General features: G+C 43.7%; 1 protein-coding gene across 1 annotated transcript in view; it reads left to right on the top strand.

Annotated features, from left to right (window-relative positions):
* sfmbt2 (Scm like with four mbt domains 2) overlaps positions 1 to 16614 on the top strand; it is a gene marked incomplete in the record, with an annotated part of 82618 nt that extends 66004 nt beyond the window's left edge. Inside the window, 8 exon segments of the mRNA XM_070544142.1 lie at positions 1217 to 1284; positions 5892 to 6031; positions 6385 to 6494; positions 8846 to 9021; positions 11960 to 12129; positions 13403 to 13687; positions 13935 to 14057; positions 16323 to 16614. Of these exon segments, the coding sequence (XP_070400243.1) occupies positions 1217 to 1284; positions 5892 to 6031; positions 6385 to 6494; positions 8846 to 9021; positions 11960 to 12129; positions 13403 to 13687; positions 13935 to 14057; positions 16323 to 16463 (1213 nt within the window).
* Between the last annotated feature and the right edge of the window lie 11275 nt (positions 16615 to 27889).

Raw genomic sequence — 27889 nt, 5'->3', positions numbered from 1 at the left:
GTGTGTGTGTGTGTGTGTGTGTGTGTGTGTATGTGTGTGTGTGTGTGTGTGTGTGTGCGTGCGCGCGTGAGTGCATGTGAGTGTGTGTGTTTGTGTGTGTGTGTGTGTGTGTGTGTGTGTATGTGTGTGTGTGTGTGTGTGCGCGTGAGTGCATGTGAGTGTGTGTTTGTGTGTGTGTGTTTGTGTGTGTGTGTGTGTGTGTGTGTGTGTATGTGTGTGTGTGTGTGCGCGCGCGCGTGAGTGCATGTGAGTGTGTGTGTTTGTGTGTGTGTGTGTGTGTGTGTGTGTGTGTATGTGTGTGTGTGTGTGCGCGTGTGAGTGCATGTGTGTGTGTGTGTGTGTGTGTGTGCGTGAGAGAGAGAGAGAGAGAGCGTGCGTGTGTGCGTGCTTTGTGTGTGTGTGTGTGTGTGAGAGTGTGATATGAGTGTGTGTGCGTGCGTGTGAGTGAGAGAGAGAGCGTGTGTGTGTGTGAGAGAGTGCGTGCGTGTGTATGCATGCCTGTGTGTGTGTGTGAGAGTGTGACATGAGTGTGTGTGCGTGTGAGAGTGTGTGTGTGTCTGTGTGCGTGTGTGTGAGAGTGTGACATGAGTGTGTGTGCGTGTGAGAGTGTGTGTGTGTCTGTGTGCGTGTGTGTGAGTGTGACATGAGTGTGTGTGCGTGTGAGAGTGTGTGTGTGTCTGTGCGTGTGTGTGAGAGTACGTGTGTGCACGTGTGTGTGTGTGAGAGAGAGTGCGTGCGTGCGTATGCGTGCTTGTGTGTGAGAGTGTGTGTGCATGTGTGAGTGTGTGTTTGGGGGGGGGGGGGGCTCTGATAGATTGTACTGACCATGAGACCTTGCTACCGTGTGTGTGTGTGTGAGAGAGAGAGTGTGTGCGTGCATGTGTATGCGTGCTTGTGTCTGTGTGCGTGTGAGTGTGCGTGTGAGTGTGTGTGTTCGGGGGGGGGGGGGGTTCTCTGTTTGATTTTACTGACCATGAGACTTTGCTACCGTTTGTCGCCTCGGGAAAACGACGAGGAACTTCGGCCCGCAGCTCCACTTTATCATCTCTAACCCGGACATGCTCTCATCCCTCCTCTTCTTCGTGCTGCGTTTTCAATCTGACCAGCCGCCATTTGAGCCAACATTGGGTTCAATGGCTTTCTTTGCTGTTTGATTAGTCCAGTTGGATAATTTCATTGGTTTTCCGACCTGGATTGACGGGTGTCTTTTCTGCAGGTTGGCTCCATCCCATCCGGCCGAGGCGACTCCTGTCAACCACTGCCAGCCTGTCGTCATGGATCCAGGTAATCATAAAGCGTCTCCTCTACAGCTCAGTGATTAGCTTTAGCAGCAGCAACCTGCTGAGGGGAGCCGCAGAGCTACACGGTGCCTCATTCACATCTTTATCGCGTATAAATCAATGTTCTGTCTGTGAGCTCCATGAATGCAGAACATTCAGTAGAACTTCCTGAACTAGCTTTTGTAGATTAGACATCAGTGGATATCTGCCCGCCAGACGATGAGAACGAACGTTCCGAAGATGTTTTTGCAAACCTTTAGAACAAATGTGCAAATGAAAAGTGCATGAAAGGATTTTGACTCACTGCAACTTGTGACCACGCCACTCGGGATAAGAATGTGGAGTTCATAACGGGTCGTGGGTTCGGAAAACCCGGATGAAAACAAGGAATTGTCCTGTAGGAATCAGTTGAAATTCTATAATAATAAGAATTGGAAAAACATGATGTGATAAGCCTCAGTTTTGTGATGAAAAACAAATTTTATTATTTTGAAGAGGCTAATTTAAGTTACAGTGAGAAGATGAGGTCCAACTATGACGGAGGGGCGGGACCGGAGCGTGAACGCCTACTTAAAAAAAATCAGTACATTTCTCAAAAGAGCTTATTTTTATTTTACTTCTTTGACTTTTTCATCCGATGCTCAAAAACAGCTCAGGTCCGAACACAAACGTCGACTCCAGACCTTTTTGCTGCACCAAGATGGCCGCTCAGACAACAGTGTGAGTGTTTGCTGAAGCTCAACTCTGCAATATGTATGGATTTTCCCAATTTTCTTTAAATTTCTTTCTTTAAATTGTTCTCATATTTTTGGACTAAATGCTGTGACCTCTTTACTATTTTTTTTTCAACAAGAGAAAAAAAATTTCTTACAAAACTGACACAACAAACGACAACTAAGAGCGTGCTCTGCCTTGTTGTGTGAGCGCCACAATGGCTCCTAAGTCCTTTGCTGAAGCCATAAAAGAACTGAAAGAGGAGCTGCTCGCTCATTTAGATACTAAAATGGATAAACTACAAGCGATTTCAGTATTATTGCGGTATTTTTTTAAACGTGTTACATTTTCAAACAACTACATAAACCCTGTATATCAGGAAATATTGTCCTCAGTTTGTGTCTAAATTTAGCCTAAAATGTGTTATTTTGTAATTATGTTGTTTATTTGTTTACATTTTTCCCCTTTACTCTTTAAAATACCAATATTTGCCCATAACTTCTTATTTTTTGTCTGTTTGATGTCATCAGTTTAAAAATATTAGATCAGATGATACTCAGTACTCAAGTAGCCTTCTAATCAGATACTTTTTTACCCTTACTTGAGTAATAAACCCTATATCAGGAAAATATCGTCCTCGGTTTGTGTCCTTCCAGTGAGCTTTGCAGATGTGGGAAAATGTCATCAGGCAGTAATCGTTGTTAAATTCATAATTATTCTCGGAGAGAGACCAACTCTTATCTGCCCCTGGGAGCCCCGTAATGCATAGCGTCATTTCAACATGGCGGTGTCCGCGACACGGTTTATATGCAGGTAGCGGCGCTGCGGCTGCTTTATATAGCGACTCGTTGCGTTCTCCCTCAACCCAAATCCTCGGATCACGCAGTTTAGCTAAAACGCTAACGTTAGCTTGCCTTGCGTTGACTGTAGAGTTGTGGGTGATGGTCACGCAGATGTGTCATGAGATTTGAAGCGTTGCTGCCTTTCACAGACACTTTTTCTGCTCGTGCTGCAAACAGGATAGCCGTCTTCTATCAACTCCCTCTGCATTCTTCAAATACCCAAAGATGCCCGTACTTCCCACTTTGTCTTCTTTGAGGGATAATAAATGTCCTGAGCGCTGCCGTCTCCTCCTTTGACCATTATTTCAGCTTTAGCTTCAAGAAAGTTTTGGTTGTAAACAACAAAGTGCGCATGTGCCACCGGCAACTTCAGCAGATGATACGGTGGCTGGTAAGGGTCACCGCGCCTACACCGCAGCCACGGTAATCCACCGAGATAATTTTTTTTTAAAAACAAGACGGTTATTATTATTGTCAACTTTTTTACGGGGTTTACCGCTACACCGGTTACCGTGACATGATTTTATGTGTTGTGTATTGTAACCTGAAGTTTATTGTCTGTATCGTCATTATTATGCTTTTTCTTTTTTTTTATCAGGACCCCCTTGAAAACGAGATGTTGCATCTCAGGGGGTTATCCTTTAAATAAATAAATTTCATATTTTTTTCTTGTTTTAGAGTTTGAAGGATAAAACGTTTCATCTATCAGATTTTCTCGGACGACTGTTGGGCGGTTGTGATTTCTGTCCATTGACTGCGGAGGTGCTCCGACGTCCGGCAAAAATAGAATCGATCCTATTTTTGCCGGATGGCGGAACGGCGGGCGGCGCACTGCGCAGTAGTGGAACAGCTCTGATTCACTACAACGGGACCAATTTTGCTGCGGAGTTCGTGCCGGAGCGGGGCGGAGCGGAGGTAGTGGAATTTTGGCGTAAAACCCGGCTAGGGGGTGACTTGCTCTTTAAACCTCTGATGAGAATAAAATCTACAACGAAGGGCAGTGTGATGTGGAGTCCATCTAAAAACATTTTAATAAAGTTCTTAGATGTTAGGAATGTTTCTGTAATGGTTTCCACTCTCACAGAAATGTTGTTTGTGGTTTATGTTCCAAGAAGAACTCAAATATCAGCTTCTAACCAGCAGCTTGTGGTTTTGTTCGGTTTCATTTTCACTTTAGAGCTTTTCTCCTCCAATATGACCTTATTCTTATTGTTCCTGCACCGACTATTTAACCAAGTATCAACAATCAGTTCAAACTGATGCTTCCCATTTGTTTTTATATTTAGTTTCTTATGAACTTGGAAACCTACAGGCCAAACCCTAGCTTCATCTATGGATGTTCTTACATTACCATTCTTCTGACCAAGTCTATGATCAGCAGCCTAAAAGGCCATCTCCGGCCCTGATTGTGTTGTTTAAAACATCCTGCTGCTCGACATCCTTGGATTAATATTATTATAAGGTTAAATGTGAGGCTAAAGCGTATTTCTGGATCCATCTCAGCAGCCAGACGCTGACGTGTGTGCAGAGAAAGACTAGATTCAACCAAAATCCCACTTCCTCCTCTCACCTCCCCGCGTGTGCAAAGTGTTTAGTTTCAGTCTGCAAACAACACGCGTGTTCCATGTAAGCTGCTGTCTGCGCGGGACTCTTGTCCTCTTTTCCAAACGCCCACTTGTTCATGCATATTCACGACATCATTTAAGTTCCAGGCGCCGGTGGCAGGGCGGAAGGTCAACCTTCTAACCGGGGGGGTGGTCACATGACTTAGATGCACTCATGGCCCAGTTTGACTTTAACTGTACCTGTTTGGTGCACGTCACACAGACGCATGAGGAGAGCAGGGCCTCTTTAGCTATAAATAACAAAATAACGCGTTCACTTTTGGATGAACACAAGATTGTTTACCAAAATCCTCCTACGTTTGCTCCGGCTTTGAATGATTAATTACTTTTCCTAAAGCAGAAATACGGTTGATTAAAACATCAGTTCTCAGGTCTGATGAAACTTTAGATTCATCTAGAGCAGCTGCATCGTGTCCTCAAGCAGCACCAACACAAAAATCACACCAGCAACACTTTAGCCGCACCACAAGACTCTTCCCGCCAGATCTGTGTGTGAAGCTCTACTCACTCACCTCTGTGAGCGGTGGCGTCTCCGAGACCCTGAAGGGGTCGTGAGGTTCAGCTTTTATTCTGAAGGAGCCGTTGTGGTCAGGTGTAACTTGCAACAGATTTTATCCGGCTTGTCGAGGTTCTTTATGGCTGAAGAGGAAGTCCGGACGGCCGGTCCGAGACTTCTCTAGAACGCTTGAACTAAAGAAAAGGTGGCGTGGGAGAGTTTTTATAATTGTCATATTTTGGTTTACTGGCGAATCAGAATTCGACATGCAGAAGAGGGTTTATACAAACACCTCAGATAACCCCGCCCAGCCAGAAACGAAGGTTCTGATTGGATCAGACAAAAGGAAATGTGTCGTGTGACTTTAGCATTACGTGTCATCAGTGTCTAGTGCAAATGTCCAGGATTATAATAACTTGTAAAATACTACTGATCACAGGATTATAATATCAAGTAATAACATTGTCATTTCACAGATTGATTGAACACTGGGCTCACATTATTATTGGTAATAACAAAGTTGTTGATTATGTGTTTATCAAAATAGTTCTTCGTCTTCGTCTTGAGCTGTAACAGAGGTGAAGCAGTTCAGATGAGCAGAGTGCATGAAAGACCTTGGCCACTATCTCATGTAGATTAGCCTGTCAGAGACTTGACGTCTCTGCTCGAGCAGACGCAGCAGATCATGACCTTTAGGTCAAAAACAGGACATTCATGATGCTACAAAACATATTAAACTAAATGCATAATCTGGTGACACAGTTGTACTTCCGTACATTTTTATGTCCAGAACACATTTAAGCGACAAAATGAGTTGATAAAATGCTGAACTCACTTCCATATTTATTTTTTTGTGTGTATTTTGAAAGGATGTGGCCAATGGTTTTATATTAGCTGGTTAATATTGATGTTTCCTGTTTTCCCTCTATTCCAGGTTCAGCTAACGGAAGATACTGTTGTTCCAAGATTTTTGTCAACCATCGTTGTTTCTCAGGCCCGTACCTCAACAAGGGACGCATTGCCGAGCTGCCACAGGCTGTTGGACCCGGCAAGTGCTCGCTGGTCCTCAAAGAGGTGGGCTGATGTCAGACTGGGGGGGTGGGGGGGGGGATGATAATCAAAATGTTACACACTTTTAAAAGGAGAGGAGGGTTGACGAAAAGAGGGAGGAGGTGAAAGACGGCGGGTGAGACAAAGAGGTCTTGTTAACCACCTGCAGTTTCTCAGTAGCGCTCTTCATTCTAATGTGAGGAGCTGTCAGTCAAACCTGTTCACACACACACACACACACACACACACACACACTTTCTGCTGCAACTTTGTCCACAGTTCTCAGACCTGTCTCTCCTTCATCTTTGAGCACAAACCTCCATTTTCCTGACTCTAAACATCTATTTTCCTTGTTTCTGTTCTGCTTCTGCCTCTAGCTGCTCAGCATGCTGATCAATGCCGCCTACAAGCCCGGTCGAGTCCTGAAGGAGCTGCAGGAGCTGGAGGATCAGAGCTGGGACAGCCAAGAGGAGACCCTCAAAGCAAAGTAAGACAATGTGCACATCTTCTCCCCTTTTCACCATTTCTGGTCGTTTCTAAGCTTATTATCTGAAACTCAGTCTGAATAAATCACCAGCAGCACACCTCTCCCTCACCGTTCCATCTCACAGCAGTTTTTCTGACTTATTTTTGATGCAGCTGCGGTTGGTTGTCTGCTTTTTCCGCCACTGCTGGCAGCTCAAATTTAAATTGCTGCACAGCTGAGAGCTGCATGCTTTCTAATGAAAAAGTGACCTTCTTCACTTTTTATCTGACTAAAAAAGAAGCAGCCAGTCAGAGGTGAGGCACCTGCGGTGACCTGCAGAACACACTGATCACATTCATGCAGGGATGTTTTCCCAGCGGCCTGCAGGAGTTATTTTAATTATGTGAGGCGTCTGCCTCCCAGAGAGGCTATTTACTCCTCTCCTGATATATATATATATATATATATATATATATATATATATATATATATATATATATATATATATATATATATACATATATATATATATATATATATATATATACAGGTGCTGGCCAGTAAATTAGAATATCATCAAAAGGTTGAAAATATTTCAGTAATTCCATTCAAAACGTGAAACTTGTACATTATATTCATGCAATGCACACAGACCAATGTATTTCCAATGTTCATTACATTTAAATTTGATATTCATAAGTGACAACTAATGAAAACTCCAAATTTGGTATCTCAAAAAATTAGAATATTCTGAAAAGGCTGAATATAGAAGACACCTGCTGCCACTCTAATCAGCTGATTTACTCAAAACACCTGCAAAGGCCTTTAAAAGGTCCCTCAGTCTTGTTTTGAAGGCACCACAATCATGGGGAAGACTTCTGACTTAACAGCTGTCCAAAAGACAATCATTGACACCTTGCACAAGGAGGGCAAGACACAAAAGGTGATTGCTAAGGAAGCTGGCTGTTCGCAGAGCTCTGTGTCCAAGCACATTAACAGACAGGCGAAGGGACGGAAAAAATGTGGTAGAAAAAAGTGTACAAGCTCTAGGGATAACCGCACCCTGCAGAGAATTGTGACGACAAACCCATTCAAAAATGTGGGGGAGATCCACAAAGAGTGGACTGCAGCTGGAGTCAGCGCTTCAAGAACCACCACGAGGAGACTCATGAAAGACATGGGATTCAGGTGTCGCATTCCGTGTGTCAAGCCACTCTTGAACAAGAAACAGCGCAAGAAGCGTCTCGCCTGGGCCAAGGACAAAAAGGACTGGACTGATGCTGAGTGGTCCAAAGTTATGTTTTCTGATGAAAGCAAGTTCTGCATTTCCTTTGGAAATCAAGGACCCAGAGTCTGGAGGAAGAGCGGAGAAGCACAGAATCCACGTTGCATGAGGTCCAGTGTAAAGTTTCCACCGTCAGTGATGGTGTGGGGTGCCATGTCATCTGCCGGTGTTGGCCCACTCTGTTTCCTGAGGTCCAGGGTCAATGCAGCCGTCTACCAGGAAGTTTTAGAGCACTTCATGCTTCCTGCTGCTGACCAACTTTATGGGGATGCAGACTTCACCTTTCAACAGGACTTGGCACCTGCACACAGTGCCAAAACCACCAGCACCTGGTTCAAGGACCATGGTATCCCTGTCCTTGATTGGCCAGCAAACTCGCCTGACCTTAACCCCATAGAAAATCTATGGGATATTGTGAAGCGGAGGATGCAATACGCTAGACCCAACAATGCAGAGGAGCTGAAGACGACTATCAGAGCAACCTGGGCTCTCATAACACCTGAGCAGTGCCACAGACTGATCGAGTCCATGCCACGCCGCATTACTGCAGTTATTGAGGCAAAAGGAGCCCCGACTAAGTATTGAGTGCTATACATGCACATTCTTTTCATGTTCATTCTTTTCAGTTGGCCAACATTAGAGAAACAAACATTTTTTCATTGGCCTTTGGAATATTCTAATTTTCTGAGATACCAGATTTGATGTTTTCATTGGTTGTCACCTATAAATATCAAAATTAAACGTAATAAACATCGGAAATACATTGGTCTGTGTGCATTGCATGAATATAATGTACAAGTTTCACGTTTTGAATGGAATTACTGAAATATTTTCAACCTTTTGATGATATTCTAATTTACTGGCCAGCACCTGTAATTGGTCTTAAGAATCAGCTCTAGATATCGGCCATCGGCAACAATATTCTTTAAAAATCTGTACTGGCCTTAAAGAGACCATATCGGTCGGCCTCTACTGGTAACCAGTGTAGAGATTCAAGAACAGGAGTGACGTTGGAGGAAATGGTCATTTTTGACATTTTTGAAGCTTCAGCAACACAAAACCTTTTTTCTTCCTCTCCTTCCCGCAGATATAAAGGGAAAACGTATCGCTCCACCATCAGAATCGTTCGCCTGGCGGAGCAGATCCCAGACTTCTGCAGGAAGGTGTGTGTGAAGCTGCAGTGCTGCCCGAACCTCTTCAGCCCCCTCCTTGTCACCGACAAGTGCCCGGAGAACTGCTCCGTCCAAACCAAAACCAAATACAGTGAGTAACCCTCCTCCCTGCTTCACAGCTACGAGGAAGGCTGTGTCTAGGGATGGGTACCGAATTCGGTACTTTTTAAGGTACCGACCGAATTCCACAGTACCGACAGAGCACCGATTCACGTCTTTTCAAACGGTGCTTCGTTTTGGTACCCGTCCTTCATAACCAAGGCCGGATTAACCATATGGGCAACTGGGCAATTGCCCAGGGCCCACGAACTCTAAAGGGCCCAGGGCAGCAAGGGCACGAGCAAAATATTGTAGGCCTATCTGCAATCTCCCGCTTTATATTAAACTAGGGTGACCGTACGTCCGGTTTTCCCCGGACATGTCCATTTTTCACTCTCTGTCCGGGGCGTCCGGACTGGAGGTTCTTGTATTGATGAAAATGTCCGGCTTTTCATCCAGGAGCAGGGATCGAATTATGGGGGAGTTGGATATCCTACACATCCAGGGGAGCCGGAAAAAAGTTTTCTACCGATATTACATCATTTATGGACTCTTTTGAGCAGAGAGCGGCACAGCGCTGCGTTGTTGCGCAGCGATCCAGGCTGCTGCTTCCAGCGCACGGTCCATTCTTAAAGTGGCGCAACCAAAAAAATATAATTAGCACACGATCGTTCATGTCTGCACATGTTCTCTACTTTCTGTCTTATTTGCGCCTGAAGCGCTCTACTGCGGAGCTCATCACCTGTGCTGCGGTGATTTCACCTCACTGATGCAGCATCGAAACACGCACTCCGCTTTGCGGTCAGGAGATCCCTTTGATCTGCTCAAAAGTAACTGATGAGGTGAAAAAGTAAGAATCCAGACAGCAGTTTTTCTGGAGAGTTTAGAGGAGATGCAGGAAGAAGAGAGACAGACAGGACAGGAAAATAGTTCAATAAAAACAAGAAAACAAAAAGTGTTGAAAAGTAAAATGTAGGCAGATTTATCTCCACTACACGTTTTTACCAGTAAAAACAATAAGTTATACACATGTAATATTTATACATCTGATACAATTCAGGTCACATTCATAACTCAGTCACACACCCAGGGCTGTTTCAAGACATTTTGGGGTCCAAAGCAAAATGACCACCCCCACCCCCCATAACTGGGCTCCCCAGAAGCCTCTGTGTAATTCTCCAGTAGTATTAGTTATACAGTGTTTATAAAAGCTCCTCACACATTACTGACATGTTCTAATATTATCAGATGAAAAGCTAAATTATCAGACATGCTGTCTCATCTGTTTATTTAATAAACTTGAAAAAAGTAACAAAACTATTTGAAGCCACTATTTGTGGATTCTCTGAAAGTTTCCATGGAGTGTGTGACAACTTATTTTTTCATTGATCCTATCGTCTAATCTCACAGCTGAAACAAGCATCCTTAATAATCTGTGCACAGGAAGCGTACCGATGCTGTAGTAAAACAAAAGGTATAATAATTTATTATTAATAAAACCTTGTTGCAGCACTAAAGCAGAAAAATGAGATTTTGCAATAAATATGCAAAATATTTACATATGAATTGTTTTAGAGCCCTTTTATTGGCAGAATCTGATATAAATTTAGTTCTTACAAAAAATGGGTCCCAACGTGGTTTATGTGGCGTTGCCATAGTGTGACGTCATAGCCACAGATCCCCTGTCCTCTTTTTTGGAAATGGAAATATGGTCACCCTGTATTAAACAAACTGTCCACCCGGACTTTTGCGCTGCACAGAGACGCTTCGCTGCCTATGACTGAACGTCAGTTGAGAGTCAGTCTCATGCAGACTGACCAATGAAGAGAGGGCCTCAAGTTAAGACCCTCTCCTCATTGGTCAGTCCACACAAGGTGGGTCAAAGGTTACCCTGAGCGGGTTACGTGATGTCAGGCATTCAAGTATTGCGTATATTTACTGCATATTACAGTAAAATATTCTTTATGTGACCATATTATGGTGATCCTCGGGTCGTGATGATGGGGCCCCTTAATATTGTTGCCCAGGGTACAACAAAGTGTTAATCTGGCCCTGTTCATAACGAGAACGTTCCTAGACAGCTGCGCATGCGCAAGAGCGTTATGTCGTCGGTCCCTGCAAGTGAGTTGTAAACAGAGCAGCATGGTAGAAAGAACGCACGCTAAAGCTTGGGTCCACTTCACTAAATGTGATGGGTAACTGGGTGATGATGAAACCAGCGACAACGATCTAAGTGAGACATCCTCATCTTAATCTGCTCCGGTAGGTAAATAAAATGTTGAAGATAACGTTAGCTTGATATGTTAGCTTCCGTTTCGCTAATGGTGCGTTCGCTTTCTCCTCGGAACTCCGAATTTCTGACTAGAAGTACATGAACGCGCTCTAAAGTTTGGCTTCACTTTACTAAATGCGACGGGTGATTGGGTGAAGATGAAACCAGCGACAACGATCTAAGTGTGAGGATCATCGTTTTAATCTGCTCCAGCAGCTAAAAAAACTGTTTAAGATAACGTTAGCTTGATATGTTAGCTTCCATTGCTACCATTGTTATCAGCTAATGGTGCGTTCGCTTTCTCCTCGGAAATTCTAACTTCCCAGTAGGAAAAATCAAATGAAAAAAGACGGCAAAAGGAATGAAGATACACAGTAAATTTAGTTCACAGTAAAGATGTTTGCTTCAGTTTAATTATCAGCTTATAAAACTACAAGGACGATGTTAAAATACAAACAGTTGTATGTAATTTATCGTGATATTTATCAAATATGGTTATATATTGAGAAAAATATATATTTTATTATAAAAGAGAATTTAAATATTAAACACTCAAAATGATCTAAAATTGGTACCGTTAAGTACCGGTATCGATTCCTAGGTACCGGGAATTAGTACCGAATTGATTCAAATGTCAAAGGTACCCATCCCTCGCTGCGTGTTATCGCCGCTGATCAGTGGCTGACTCCGGTTTTGGGTGCTTTCCTTTCACATCCAGCCCATTACTACGGGAAGAAAAGGAAGCTGTCCAAACCGCCGGGCGGGGAGGAGACAGCGGAGGGTGAGCCGGCCAAGCCCACGCGCCGCAGGAAGAAGAGGAAGGCCATCTTTGTGCAGAAGAAAAGGCGCTCGTCAGCTGTTGACTACACGCCTGCAGGCTCTCCGCAGGTTAGATGACACATCTCCAGTATCAGGTGTCCTGCTGCTCCTGTAACAGGCTCTCCGTGGGCCACGGCCGGGTGTGTGAGTGTAACACACTCAAGCTCAGAAATAGAAAAGGCTTCTGAGGAAGCTTGGAGTCGACAGCTTGGCTTTTATGCAGAACATGCAGATAAAAGCGCCGGAGCAGATGGATTTAAGTAAAAATAGCTGCACATCTTGCTGACTGTGTGTTTACTACACACAGTGTGTTTGTGTTGCTTTCCTCCAGTTGTCCTGCAAAGGTTTATCGGGGGGGGGGGGGGGGGGGGGGGGTTGTTTCTGCATTAAACACGTTTATTCTGAAGTTTTATCACATGCAATCAATCAGACTCCGTCCCCAAAAAGGACGGTTTTGGATATGTTTTATATTTGTTTAATTTTAATTTTTGTAATTATTAAAGAATTAAAACATTCATTGTTTACCTCTTTCTGAATGATTATTCTAAACTGAGTTTATTCAAAGAAGAAAATACAAAATATATTCATCCGCAGGCTGAAATGTTCACCACTATTTTGTAGGGATGCACCGATCAGGTTTTTTGCTGCCGATCACCGATACCGATATCAAAGAATGCTGATCACCGATACCGATATCAAAGAATGCTGATCACCGATACCGATCACGCGGATTGGCCAGAAATTTTCTACAACATTATAATGAGTGCTACAAACTACATAATCTGGGAATAAAGGAAATGTAACCTAATCTAAAATGGTCTGTATTAGGGTTGTCACGGTGTGAAAATTTAACCTCACGTTATTGTGACCAAAATTACCACGGTTTTCGGTATTATCGCGGTTTTTTTACCGGGGTTTACCGCTACACTGGTTACCGTGACAACCCTACCTGATCGGTCTGCTTTGATCTATTTTGAAAACTCCGATCAAAACCGATAGGGGCGCTATCGGCCGATTACGATCAAATGCAGATCGGTGCATCCCTACTATTGCTTCTCTATGGAAAAAGATAATTAGGCAGAATTTGTCTTTAATGTTTTGTTTTTAAAGCAATAACCTTCAGTTTCAGCCTTTCGTTCCATCAGAAGTCCCGAGTACATAAACTATTATTAAAAACAGCAGCAGAAGGGCTGAAAACGATGAAATACTCTAATTATTTTTGATTTATTTCCCTGCAGATGGCGAATTAAATAATCAAGCATTTTGTAAATGTTTCCCTCGAATGTATTAAATATTTAATGGTAATAAATGTGCCGCTGATGGATCGAGCTGCTTCCTGCAGGACAGCGACGAGGGAGCGGACGGTGAAGAGGTGGCGCTACAGTCGGGCAGCGAGGGCACCAGCTCGGAGCCCTGCGACGACCACACGGACGCCTCGTCGGTGGAGGTGACCAGCAGCAGCAGCAGCAGCCGGCCTCGCCGAGCCGCTGCGCTCCGCAGAGCCTTCAGTGTGGGGAACTCCACGGGCAGCCAGGAGGCCTCGGAGGGCCGCAGGCGGTCCACCCGCTCGCTGTCGGCTTCCCACCAGAACAACAAGAACCAAACGCCTAAAGAAGAAGATGTGAAGGTAAAGAGAATGCCCAGTTTCTATTAAAAATTCCAACAATCAATAATAAATGATAGATTTTGTTTTGATTTGATCCTATAAAGTTAATTTTGTGATTTAAACAAATTCACAACCTGAGAAACATGAGTTTTTTTTTTAAATTTAGCTTCATTTTGATTTATTCTGTAAGGAATTAATCTAAAATGGTTTGTTATAACTAATATTAATCATTTACAACCAACAGCTTTTAATAAATGTGTTTGTTCAGGCTGAGGAGGATGAAAGTCAGCTGGTTTTGGACAGAAACCCTCTGGGGTGGAGCGTGGACGAAGTCGTCCAGTTTATTACCTCCACTGACTGTGCATCGCTGGCCACCGTCTTCAGGGAGCAGGTGCACACACACACACACACACACACACACAGGTGGCATACTTGAACGACGCGTTAAAGCAGCTGTTTTTTAACATTTCCTTCTTTAATGAACTTTCCAACAAAAGTAAAACGTTTAATGATTGAGGATTGAGACAAAACTCACTAGAAATAAAATGTTTATTTTTTGTTGTGACCAACAAATCGGTTTCCCGTAAAGTAAATCTGGTTTTACGGGTCTAATAACTTTATTTTAATCATGCAGATGAAACTTCTGGCTACAATTCGTCAGCAATGAGGGTTATGTAGGGTCATTTTAACCCGTAAAGCACTTGGAGTTGCAGTGTTTATAAATAAAGTTAGATTGATTGATGGTCAACAGACATGAAAAGTGACATTTTCCATTATTCAATTATTTTGTGCAGAAAACAAAAGAAGGAACAGAGGCAAGCCCACATTTCTTCAGATAGCTGCTCTACTTTGTTTGATATGTGTGAATGACTGATTGTGTTGTAAAGCGCCTTGGGGGGTTCCAGGACTCTAGAAGGCGCTATATCAAATACACTCTTTACCATTTAGTGGTATTTGTACTGTATAGCGCTTCTCATGGGCTCGATACACGGGAGGCGACAAACGACCGCGATCAGAGAAATTCGTCGCTGTCGCTTTTATTACCCGACACACGGGAGGCGACCCGCAGCAGCAGCAAAGCCGTCGACGCGTTCTGTTCCATGGCGAAACCGAATCGCCAAGTTAAACACATAAACGTTTTTCGTTAGGTTTGCTATTGCACTAGGTAAACTTACAAAAACGTTTTGTAAAGTACTCTTACCTGATGTGTTCATTCTGGCACCAACAATTTCCCACGCCGCGGCCTCTTTGTGAATACCTCTATATTCTTTGGTAGAGATATTGTACGGTTCTGGGAAATCCGTCACAGCATCAACTTCTCCTCCATGTTTGCTCGGAGATGCACGGAGCATCCTGTCTGCTCATTGGTCAGTCAATGAAACCTCCGTTGATTGGTCCTCGTCCGAGCGACAGCGATGAAAAGTTGAAGATATTTCAACTTTCTGGGATTGCGTCGCTGGGTCGCCTGTGCACGACACGTGCACGAGCGCAAAATTTCACACGCACGTTTTTCGCGTTTCTCTTAGTAGGAGAGAGACCCGCGATTATCGCTTTGTCGATTGGAGGAGAGGCTCTACCTCCCGAGCTGCGGCTGTCCCTAAAAGATCAACATTTTAAAAACATTATTTTTCTCATTCAAAGGTACTTTTTCTGAAGTTTTTTGGGGAAAATAGCTTTAAAAAGAAAATAAAAAATAAAAAGAGGGAACGCATATTTTCTAGGGATGAGCCGGATACTCGTTTCAGACGAGTATCCGGTACGGATAAAGCATTTTTGACGAATACGAGCATGAAACGAGTAAAACTCGTAAATAGCTGTAATCGTGCTGAAGGAAAATCCTCATTGGGTAACTGACTGTCTTCACGCTCTGTGTTTGGCCAGTCACATAGAGCGCCCGCCCCTCCCTACACACAAAACTCTGCAGCCGGCCAGGAGCGCAGTCCGTCCGGCTCATCCACGCACACACACAGACAGTAACGGATCTCGCTGTGCTTGCTTCACTGTTGCTCACGTTTCTTCAGTTTTCCCTAGGTTTTCTTCAGCTCGCCTCTTTTTCAGTTGAATATTTAAAGTTACTTTTTTCGTAACGTACGTGGTGCATTTGACAAGACAGAGCTGACGTGCTGCATCAGTCACCACCTCCGCTCCGGTTGAGTTTTTTTTATCTCCCTCTCTCCCTCTCTAGCTCTCTCAGACACACACACCTTAATCAACAGTTTTGTTTAACTTTGTTTGGGAAAATGCCAAGAACGTTAAGAAAAAATCTGTTTAATCAAATTAAAATAAAAAAATATATATAAAGTTGTGTCTGGTTCTAGCATTTCATATTTCCTAGTTCCTACTGCATGAGTTCAGAAGTATTAATTCATGCACTTAAATATTAATGTTCTGGTTTTACTGAAAAACTTGTTCTGTAATAGTTTCTTTACTTTTGTGATATTGATGTAAACCACACCCACCTCTGGTTAAACCACGCCCACTTGCGGGTTATGCCACGCCCATTCCGAGTACAGATACAGATACTTTAGTTGGTTGAACAGATACAGATAGTGGTGTACTCGCTCATCCCTAGTATTGTCCACTAGGACTTGGGCTGAGTCCATCAGTGCTGCAGACAGAATCGGCTCATGAGGCGGTGTTTGGGTATTCTGTGCAGGACATCGACGGCCAGGCCCTGCTGCTGCTGACTCTGCCTACAGTCCAGGAGTGCATGGACCTGAAGCTCGGGCCCGCCATCAAGCTGTGCCACCAGATCGAGCGAGTTAAAGTGGCCTTTTACAAACAGTTCGCCAACTGAGATCAGGAGGAACGCCGGTGTGAACAACCAGGAAAAAACGGATCTCCAAACTTCATGAAGTCTTTGGATCTGTTAAATCTGAAAAGCACATCTGAATGAGACGCGTTTGCGGATCTTCGGCGGACTTCCGCGACTCCCTGCTGCCAACTTCAGCAAATCCAACACCGGACCGGATCTTTGTGCTTTTCTCTTGCATAAAAAACATATTTTAACTTTAAACATTTGTTTATTTCCCATCATGGTTCACATCAACTAAGGAGTTTTATTTCTGTCTTATTGGTTCTTTAAAATATATTCTGAAAGTATTTAACAAACCAAGAAGTAATATATTTGCAATATTTATCACTCTTCATATTTTTTACAGAGTAATTTGGATTTCAGCATAAAATCGTTTTCCAGTGAATCAAACAATAATGTGAGTTTTGAACACAGCAGCATGCGTTTTCATTTTCTTTCTTACAGTCCTTAAAAAGCTATTTTGTGTCCATCTATGCAATTGTTGTGCAGAAATGTTTGGTAAGAAAATAAATTTCTATCGATTTTTATCTAGTTTTTCCCTTTGGAAGAGTTGTTTTTGCATTTCGTAATGTCGTTTCCAGATTCACACACAGAATAGGGAATTCATGTAAACTTACAGATGAGAGCAAAATGATTTCCTCAAATAATCAAACATAAATTAAGAGTTTTGAGTACATTGAGCTAAATATTCATTACAGGTTTTGAAATGTATTAGAAAAACTTTATAAAAATAATTTAGTGCGGCATTTAGAGCATTTAAAGAGCAAGTCACCCCCTACCAGAGTATTACTCTACTCCCACTTCCCGTTTCAAAAATGCAACAAATGCTGTTGCCTGGCGTACCGAGAGGGCGGAGCCACTAACCAACACACACAAATACAGGCTCACAGTGACATTGTTGTCACTGTCTGGGGAAGGCGCTTAACCCAGGACATGCAGAATAACACAACTCACGGGTTTTAAACAAAAAGATGAAAGTTTATTTATACAACGAGAACATAAGGCGCACTGGAAATTCCAGCGGTGGTTGGGAGAACGGAGCGCAGCGTCTGAGGAGGGGGGAGAGCAGATAAAAGTGAATCCTGAGAGGTAACCTCAAAATTCCACTACCTCCGCTGCGGTCCGCCCCCGCCTTCCGCAGCCGCTCGCTTCCGAACTCAATTTTTACTGGTACCCGCTCTACAACGGCTCCGCTCCGGTGCGGAGACCTGAGGGGGGCAAACAAGCATGCGTGGGATTTTCGAGATCTTGCGATACGGTCCGAGCAATAAACGCGGAAGTTAGATCCAAACACCCGTTGTGTGGGAGAAGCATCGGTGTGAACTGTTTAATCTGCCCATCATTTGTGTTGAGAGATCAGCAGTGTTTGGATCAACAAAGTGTGACTACTTTGATAGTGGAAACTGTATTTATGGCTTACTTTTGTGCATTTAAACTTCAGCCGCCATTGATAGTTGTTAAAAGTTGTTAAACCTGTGCATATGAAACAAAAAACGCCTTTTGTTTATCGATTTATTGTGAAAAACGGAAGTTGTGCTTGCTCCTTTTCCTGTTGGGCCGTTGTGATTTCTTTCCATTTACTGCGGAGGTGCTCCGGCGTCCGGCAAAAATAGAATCGATCCTATTTTTGCCGGATGGCGGAACGGCGGCCACAGTGGTGGAACAGCTCTGATTGACTACAACGGGACCATTTTTGCTGCGGAGTTCGTGCCGGAGCGGAGCGAAGGTAGTGGAATTTTGGGGTAAGTCTTAACTGGTTAGGTGCAGAGAAAAGACTTACAGGGAATTTGGTAGGTGGAGGTGTAGGGAAGGGCAGATCTAGAGTCGGGGTGTGTCCAGGTGAGTAGGTCCAGGAGAGGGGGCGTGTGGAGAGCAGGTGAGCAGAGCGGATGGAGGAGAACACCAGAGCGCTGAGTCCGGAAGGTTTATGTCGAAGATGAGTATCCAGGTGAGCAGCAGAATCCAGAGATGTTTCTGCACCAGTGAAGATCCAAAATCCTGAGGCAGTCGAGAGCAACACAAAATTACAAAAATCAATAAATCCCAAAAGTCACAAGAGTCACAAAAACACTAGATCACTGGAAGGCTGGAAAACTGCCTCGTTGTAGTAATCCTCCCGCGTCGAGGTGTGTTCTCCCACTCCTTAAGTGGCTGGTACCGCTGATCTGCCACAGCTGGAAGCCTTCCTCTCCTCAAAGCTGGAATGTTTGAGAGGAGTACTCACCCCGACTCATGACAATTGTGACATCATATGGTACTTGTTAGCCATTAGCAATGGCAGATTTAAACTCGAATGCAGTGCAGGGTTTGTACCTGAGGAGGGCACAACATAGAATATTTAAATTTGAACTAAGATGCACTAAAGTGCCAAATACTTGACTGCATGTGTCTACAGTACGATCGGACACTCATTTATATAATTTATCAGCAAAAAAAAATGTTGATTTGGGGTGACTTGCTCTTTAAGCTGTTTTTAGATGGATTATTTTGCACCAGAAGCCTTCAAATGGTGAGAACTTCCCTCAGCAGAACTGCACCATTAGGATTTATGGTTTTCCCCTGAGATGGATGCATGATGCAGCACTTTGTGTATCCGTGGCAACAGGAAAGCACAGCTGATGGTGGTCGTTTGGCGATCTGCAGCTTCACTGGTTTACTTTAAGGAATGCAGGTAAAAGTTCAATCATGTGGTCAAAAGTGTCAGTTCAAAGAAGTACCTCGGCACACAACTCTGAACCAAATACGTCCAAAGTGTGGCCCCGGGGCCATTTAAGGCCCTCAGGGTAGTTTAGTGCAGCCTGTGATTGAATGGTGGAGCTTTCTCTCCAGCAGTTTTCTGGTAAGATTCTTGCTAATTTGTTTATTCTAAACCATTTTATGCCCAAAGCACTTTAGACATTCTTTAAATGTTGCATTAAAGCAGGTAAGACTAGATCTCTGCATGAGCCAAACATTCAGTTTTTGTTTTTACACAGAAATGATCCACAGTTGGGAAACTTTTCAATCAGCAAAAGGAACAACAATCTTGTTTTAATGGGGCAGAAGGGCCCAGCTGCTTTACTGGATAAATAATGTTTATTTATTTGACACGATAAAGCCATCAGCCATTCATGGAGGCTACGAAAATCGGATTGGGCTCCAGCGAAGACGGTTAGTGGAGCCTGCAGCAGATTTCTGTTTAACATCAACAAGCTTGATTTTCATAAAAGCGTTGAATCTCATTCAGACAAACCGCAGCGTCTCTTTGTAGCTGATGGCTTTTTTTTCCTTGACACTTTCTATTGAGTCGTCCGGAAAAGCTGCTGCCTGATTCTGTTGCCTAGCAACCTGGTCTCAAACGTCCCCTTTGCATCATTTCGTCTCTGCTGCGGTGGATGTTTTTAACAGCTTCAGTTCAGGAAACAAAAATTAAATCTGTCGGGTGTCTGGGAAGAAAAATGAATTTTAAAGGAACTGAAAATTATGTTTTATTTTTTTATTAACAGCAAAAGACTTTTGCTGTTTACGGTGGCCTGGGAGGTTCAGCTGAATGCAAAAACCCTCGACGCATCAAGAAAAAAGTGCAACACAGTGACAGAAGCTGCAGACTATAAGAGTGGAAGCTTTAGGTCAAAGGTCAAGGACATAACAATAGAATTCCCAGAAAGGAGCCGGGATTCAACCGACAACCTTCCAACTGCGGGACAACTCACCCTACCTCCTTAGCTATTGCTGCCCCAACTTAAAGTGCAAGTCACCCCCTACAAGACACTTACTCCACCTCCCACTTCGTATTTGAAAAATTCACCAAATGCTGTTGCCCGGCAAACCGAGAGGGCGGAGTCACTCACAAACACACGCAAACAGGCTCACAACAGCATTGTGACGTCATAATTTACCAGCTAATGACACAGTGTACCTCTTAGCCAATAGGGGTGTCCGATGATTAAATTCTAATTCAGTGTAGAGTTTTACCTGACGATGGCACAACACTGACAGTTTTTGGAGTCATACAGTTTATCAGCAAAAAAAGGTTGATTGGGGGGTGACTTGCTCTTTAAACTTACGTTCAAGGTCACCTGGGCCACTGCACTCGTTCGTTAAACACTGTTCCAGGGGAAGATCCAAACCGACTCACCTTTTCAGTCAAACTTCCTTTCTTCAAGCTGATAACTTCAAGATAATCTACAGGATTAAAGGCAGCTTTCCCCTTTCTATCTACAACTGATTTCTGATCCTACTGGAGACGAGGGGAAATAATGAAGCGTGGGGATTCTTTCCTTGGAGCATTGAGGAACTTAGGCCCTGTCCACACGTAGCCGGGGATCTGCCAAAACGTAGATATTTTTCTACGTTTTGGCCTGTCATCCACACGAAAACGGAGTTTTTTCACACGAAAACGGATCTTTTTTAAAACTCCGGCCAAAGTGAAGATCTGCGTTTTCTCCGTTTTGGGTGTCTGCGTGGGGACAGACAAAACCGGAGTTTTAAGGTCCGCAACGTCACTTTCCGCGACAAAAAAATGCTGACATCACGTGTGCGACCTGTGTTTACACTAGCCGACAGCATGGATGTCCTCAGAGCTGCGCTCGCTTCATCAATTGTCCAAGCGCTTTTTGCTTGTTTGCTTTTGCAAGCAGAATTACTGCTCCTTGCGGAAGACCACAGACGAAGGACGAGGTTAAGAACGGGGGAAGTACTGCTGCCTACAGGTCTGGCATGTCCTTAACAACGTATTTATCCGGATACGTGTGGACAGAGTTTTTTTTTTAAACGAGGTGGTGTGGATGCAAGTTTTTGGAGGGGTGGATATTCGTTTAAAAAAAAAAACCCGGCTACGTGCGGACTAGGCCTTAGTGTTCCTCACGTCCACACGTAGTCCACGCCTAGTCCACACGTAGCCGGGTTTTTTTTTTAATACCCGCCCCTCCAAAAACTTGCATCCACACCACCTCGTTTAAAAAATAAACTCTGTCCACACGTACCCGGATAAATACGTTGTTAAGGACATGCCAGACCTGTAGGCGGCAGTACTTCCCCCGTTCTTAACCTCGTCCTTCGTCTGTGGTCTTCCACAAGGAGCAGTAATTCCTCTTGCAAAAACAAACGAGCAAAAAGCGCTTGGACAATTGATAAAGCGAGCGCAGCTCTGAGGGCATCCATGATGCCGGCTAGTGTAAACACAGGTCGCACACGTGATGTCAGCATTTTTTGTCGCGGAAAGTGACGTTGCGGACCATAAAACTCCGGTTTTGTCCGTCCACACGCAGACACCCAAAACAGAGAAAATGCAGATCTTCACTTTGGCCGGAGTTTTTAAAAAGATCTGTTTTCGTGTGGATGACAGGCCAAAACGTAGAAAAATATCTACGTTTTGGCAGATCCCCGGCTACGTGTGGACAGGGCCTAAGGTTTGCTTGTTGTGTCATCTAGCAACTCAAACATTCCACAGCTGCCAAACCTGGACGCTCCGCTACACGTGACATCACCAGTTAAACATAAAACATGAATTCAACAAGAAAATATTAATATTCAAGGCCCAGAGTGGCTACAACTCCATCATGTATCGTCATGAAACAGCTTAGTGTGGTGACGTGAGCCTGTAATGTTTACCTCGGCAGCATCTGCAGCTTCTTCAGCAAATCATACTCCAAACAGCAGATTACTGCAGGTGAGTTCACTGAAGGTTTGTGGAAAGAGGTGTTTGGTTAACCAGAACCTGAGCTCGTTCTGCCTCTCACGCCAACACACACACACACACACACACACACTTGCATTGCTCTGCACATTTGCCATCTGGGTCAGACTGACTGGCAGAGTTTAATGACGGGCGAACGAGAGAGGAACAATCAGACGCGATGAAGATGAGAGCCGATCTGTCGGCTCCTCCTTCCACTTTAAACACCTTCAGATCCACACAGAATGTTGTGTTTTGGTTATCGTGGTGCCAGCCTCGTCGCGGCTCCTGCAGCTCCATGCTTCCTGACACCAGACAGAAAATGTGTGAACTTGTTGCAGAGAGCTGCAGGTTAGATCAGAGAGGGCGTGAGCTGGTGGAAGAAAGCAGCCATGTCTGACAGCATTTATGCTCTTTAAATTAAATCATGTGTTCCTGACGTCCTGGCGTTTTCCAAACAACCTCTGTGATGCTCCAAACTCCAGCAACAGTGGAGAAGTCACAGAAACAGATTCTCTTAACAAAACCTTTAATTTCCTTTCCTCAGCCGATGACAACCTCACATCTCTAATGCATTTAAGAGATGAAGAAACATCCATGAAGCGTTTTGTCCTGATTTTATTACGACTGTCGACCATAAGTGCTTATCCAAACTTCATAATCTGCCTGGCTGACCCTTTTTCTTGCTAAATCTGTTGCTCAAATATCTGTGATGATAAAGCGGCCTCTTTTTAATTACAGTGAGTTTTCCACAGAAACATAATGATAGTCTGGGACTAAAATGCTCATTGTCTTCCTGCGGAGCAGAAGAAACTGTTTTAGTTGCTTAGAAATCTTTGAGCAAACGAAGCAGAACACACCGCTGCTGTCAACGCTGCATGAATCCATCAGACTCTGTTTATATGATTATCCGTCCTTTCTACTGCGCAGCTCTTAGTTTAATTCTAATATTTGTTTTCTAAACTCGGTAAATTTGTTGAGCATATTCCGGGTGGATGCAAGCAAAGGTTTGGGCTTTCAGGTCTTGAATGGAATGTTCACCGTGTTAGGAGCCCCAAGATGACTTGTTGGGATTTGGCGCTACAGAAAGAAACTGAATTGAATCGAGTTGAGTTGAATTGTTAAGAATCTCTTTTAGGGTATGGTTTGATGCTTGTTTTTGTTCCACAGCCGGCAGTAAGTCGGGCTCCTTTCCAGTGAGAGTTGGACTCCGCCAAGGCTGCCCTTTTGTCACCGATTCTGTTCATAACCTTTATGGACAGGATTTCTAGGTGCAGCCAAGGTGTGGAGGGCATCCGTTTTGGTGGCCTGAGGATCAGGTCTCTGCTTTTTGCGGATGATGTGGTCCTGTTGGCTTCATCAGAACGTGATCCTCAGCTTTCATTGGAGCGGTTTGCAGCCGAGTGTGAAGCAGCTGGGATGAGAATCAGCTCCTCTAAATCTGAGACCGTGGTCTTGATTCGGAAAAGGGTAGAATGCCTTCTCCGGATCAGGGATGAGGTCCTGCCCCAAGTGGAGTTTAAGTATCTCGGGGTCTTGTTCACGAGTGAGGGAAAACTGGAGCGTGAGATCGATAGGAGGATTGGTGCTGCTGCTGCATCTGCAGTGATGCGGGCGTTGTACCGGTCTGTCGTGGTGAAGAGAGAGCTGAGTCAGAAGGTGAAGCTCTCGATTTACCGGTCGATCTACGTTCCTACCCTCACCTATGGTCACGAGCTTTGTGTAGTGACCGAAAGAACGAGATTACGGACACAAGCGGCTGAAATGAGTTATCTCCGAAGAGTGGCTGGGCTCTCCCTTAGAGATAGGGTGAGAAGCTTGGTCATCCGGGAGGGGCGCAGAGTAGACCCGCTGCTCCTCCACATCGAGAGGAGCCAGTTGAGGTGGCTCGGGCATCTGGTCAGGATGTCTCCTGGACGCCTCCCTGGTGAGGTTTTCTGGGCACGTCCAACCGGGAGGAGACCTAAAGGTAGACCCAGGACACGGTGGAGGGACTATGTCTCTCACCTGGCCAGGGAACGCCTTGGGATTCCCCCGGAGGAGCTGGCCCAAGTGGCTGGGGAGAGGGAAGTCTGGGCCTCTCGCCTTAGGCTGCTGCCCCCGCGACCCGACTCCGGATAAGCGGATGAAAATGGATGGATGGATGAAAGTTTTTAAAACACAACAAAAAGTGCTTGAAAAGAAGCAGGAAGTTGGGGCAGATGTTTGCACAGAGAAAGATGAGCATGTGCAAAACTGCAACAAGTCAGTTACTCCATGTAATCTGCTGGGATTACTTAGAAAACATTTAGCTGGCATAATGAGCTGAACTCAGTGCACTGAGAAGTAGCTTTATTGGAATATTTACTTTGTCAAGATTCAGACGACTCTTGTTGAAATTTGGCGCATTGTAAATAAACTGAATTTTACAGAAATTTGTTTTGCTTTTGGCCAAAATGAACTTTTAAACAGGTCTGAGTTACTTGCTGCCCTCAAATTTTAAAGAAATACTTTAAACAAACTTCTGTCGATAAAATTGATTATTTGTGGTAAACATTTATTTTATTTTTTTAACAGCAGAAATTCACTTTGTTACCGGTCCTACTGGTTTTGTCAGAACTATTCTCTGTTTCTCCAAACTCTGGCTGTTCATAGAGCTACCTGACCAGGTGGAATATTATTTAATCCCAGACACGTTTCCGCCTCAGAAACCTGCTTCCAGTAAAGCCAACAGGATCCAAACTGGTGCGTGCTGTCGCCTCCAGGGAATAATCCATCTTTCCTCCTAATGAATTGCATTGAAAGCTGCATGTTTTCCTGCATCAACAGATCGCAATCTGACTCCAGGAAGGCATGTCTTATAAATTATGCGCTCCCTGAGCTTTTGATAATCTAATAGATGCCTGAGTGGGAGCTAATTGATGCTGCACTCAAACGACTCCGACAGAGAGACATGGTCCTGTATTGATTAATGCTCAGGGAGGCCTGAACGGTGAACATCACACCTCTGTTTTCACGACCGAGCAGCTTCCTCTCCATTGTTCATTATGCATTAGTCATCTGGACTGCCTGTGGGACTCTCTCCCATCTGCTCCGGCTCCATTTCCATATGCCCCGCTCCAGCGAGAGAGGCCTACATCTGATATGTGGAGACACGCTGAAAGAGAAGCAGGGAGAGGGAGTAAACTCTCCTCCTTTTGCCTCCCTTCATCTCTCTTTCAAAAGGTAATACATACATTGATGTTTCTGGCGCGGGCACTGATGAAATGATAAAAATGGAAATTGCTGCTTTGAACAGAACACGTGGGAAGGAAGAAGTGTGCTGGAGTGGGTGGAAGGGAATTTAAAACGATAGAAACAAGCATCATTAGCAGTCTGCCCACATGGAAAATCACTTGGAATCATTTTGCACAGAAATGGATTTGAACATGTTTTGGTAGTTTGCTGCATCAACAGTAGATTAGATGTTTGTTAAAGAGCAAGTCACCCCCTACCAGAGTCTTACTCCACTCCCACTTCCTGTTTGAAAAATGCAACAAATGCTGTTGCCTAGCAGACCGAGAGGGAGGAGCTGCTAGCAAATACACACACACACATGCTCACGACATTGTGACATCATATGGTACCAGCTAACGTCCTAGGGTACCTCAGCCAATAGCGATGGCAGATTTAAATTCAACTGCAGTGCAGAGTTTTTACCTGACAACGGCACAACACTGACAGTTTTAGGCAGAAAATTTAAATTTTAACTAAAATGCACTAAAGTGCAAAACTGTTGACTACACGTGTCTGCAGCACGATTAGACACACATTTATATAGTTTATCAGAAAAAATAGTTGATTTAGGGGTGACTTGCTCTTTAAAATAACCATTTTTATACATTTTAGTCATTCCCAAATAATTATTACGCACAAGTTTTTTTAAGTACCATCCCATCATGTTTTTATTGAATTGGTGTGCTGCTCAGTACTGGTTGTCTGTGGTTCTTATTGGGTTTTCTTTGTTTCTTATTTTTTTTCTGTATCTAGTGGACAAATATTTATATAAATGATCACTTTCAAGTTTTGTAACCACAGTCGAGACAAGTTTCTGTGTAGCAACATTTTTATATTTCATAATGCAATAATTCATTAAAATATCAAAAATCGAGTAAAACACCAGCAAAAAAATTTATTTACTAACTTTTTCTTGAGTGCGGTCAAAATAAATACCATAACAGTCGCCACTAAGGAGAAAAGCTCCTTAAGCCTCTAAAGTGGACTTTGTATTTTTGCATTGCAATGTTGTATTCTCTTCCCATTTGTACGTGAAACGGGATTTTTATCAGAATTTTTTAACTTTAGTTATTTTACGCAACGTGTGTGAGGATATCAGAATGATGTTTTTGTATTTAGAAGAAAAAACTACATCCTCTCAAATAAAACATTGTTATTTACAGGATGAGACAAAATTCAAAAGTCACTCCTTCCTGGAATGAGCTTTTCCAGGTGAAGGCTCGTGAAAGTATTCCTCATCCTTGTGGGACACTTCAGGAAGTTTTGGCGGCTGATTTTGTACCTGAAAATGTCCTGCAAGCAAAACATTCGTGCAGTTCACGTAATTTTATCCCTAAATGTTTGTATTTGGTGTTTTGTGATGCATTCAAGAACAGACAGAAAACATCTCAATAGCCTGGATTTAGGAACGTTTTAGGAGGTCCTACTAACCCAAAACAACAACAGGAAATAAAAGATTCACACAAAAATAATTACATTTCACATGTCAGGAGGAAATTGGTGACGACCTCACGGTGGTGCAAGACAAGATCAGTCAGAACCTTGATGGTCTTTGCAGGGTCACAGTGTGACCTTCAGGCTTGCATCAGGATCTCCGTGGCCTCCTCAGGTTGCATGGAGCCTGGCGGCTCTGCAGCTGTAGGCTAAAGCCTTGTAGGCAAGGCAGCTTTATTTATATAGCACATTTCAAACATTACATTACAATTAGCATGAAATGGCACAACAACAACAACAACAAGCATGAGAACACAAATAAAATTATAATTTAGAGCTAGAAGGAGAAGACAGAATTAAGGTTGAGCGATGCAGCATATGAAACAATTCATTTAAAGCAGGGTTTCTCAACCTTTTTCAGCTAAACGCCCCCATTTTCATGCTGAAATCCCTTACTGTCCACCAATGTCTCATGCAGAGAAACGGAAAGTTTTTTGATATAAAAATCATAATTAAAAAAAGCAAAAACAATTCAGCCTTGTGTTTAAAACTGTTTCATACAAATATGTCATAAAAAAGTATAATAAAAAAGTGTTTTTAGCTATTAGCAACGAGATAGTGTAGGAAGCTAATAATCCTCGGTCCAGTAAATTCGAGCTTCGAGCAAACATACTGCTAATGTTACCTCTCTTAGAGTGTCTCTCTTTAAATACCTGAAAATAGTTCAGTTCCTTTGAAGCTTTGTCTGGATGCATTTTGGACACATGCTCCTTAAGCCGGGAGGGTTTCATTGCTTTGTTTAAAAAAACTTGTTCACAAAGCAGGCACATGGGGAGTTGTGGATTCGTGGGTGAAGGAATAAATCCATACCGAAGGTAGTCCACATTGTACTGTCAACACTTCTTTTTATTCTGAGCCATTGTCTGTTATGAATGTCCTGTATCGCTAGCGCCCACCATTAGCATCTCAGCACCCCCTTCAGTGGAAAAACACTTTCACTGCCCCCTTACATAGTCAGAACGCTCACTGGTGGGCGCTACAGCCCCCGTTGAGAAACCCTGAT

Source organism: Nothobranchius furzeri, chromosome 1 (assembly GCF_043380555.1).
Source record: "Nothobranchius furzeri strain GRZ-AD chromosome 1, NfurGRZ-RIMD1, whole genome shotgun sequence".
NCBI classification, from domain to species: Eukaryota; Metazoa; Chordata; class Actinopteri; order Cyprinodontiformes; family Nothobranchiidae; genus Nothobranchius; species Nothobranchius furzeri.
The sequence above is the reverse complement of the archived record's forward strand: the minus strand, read 5'-3'. Positions and strand labels throughout refer to the sequence as shown.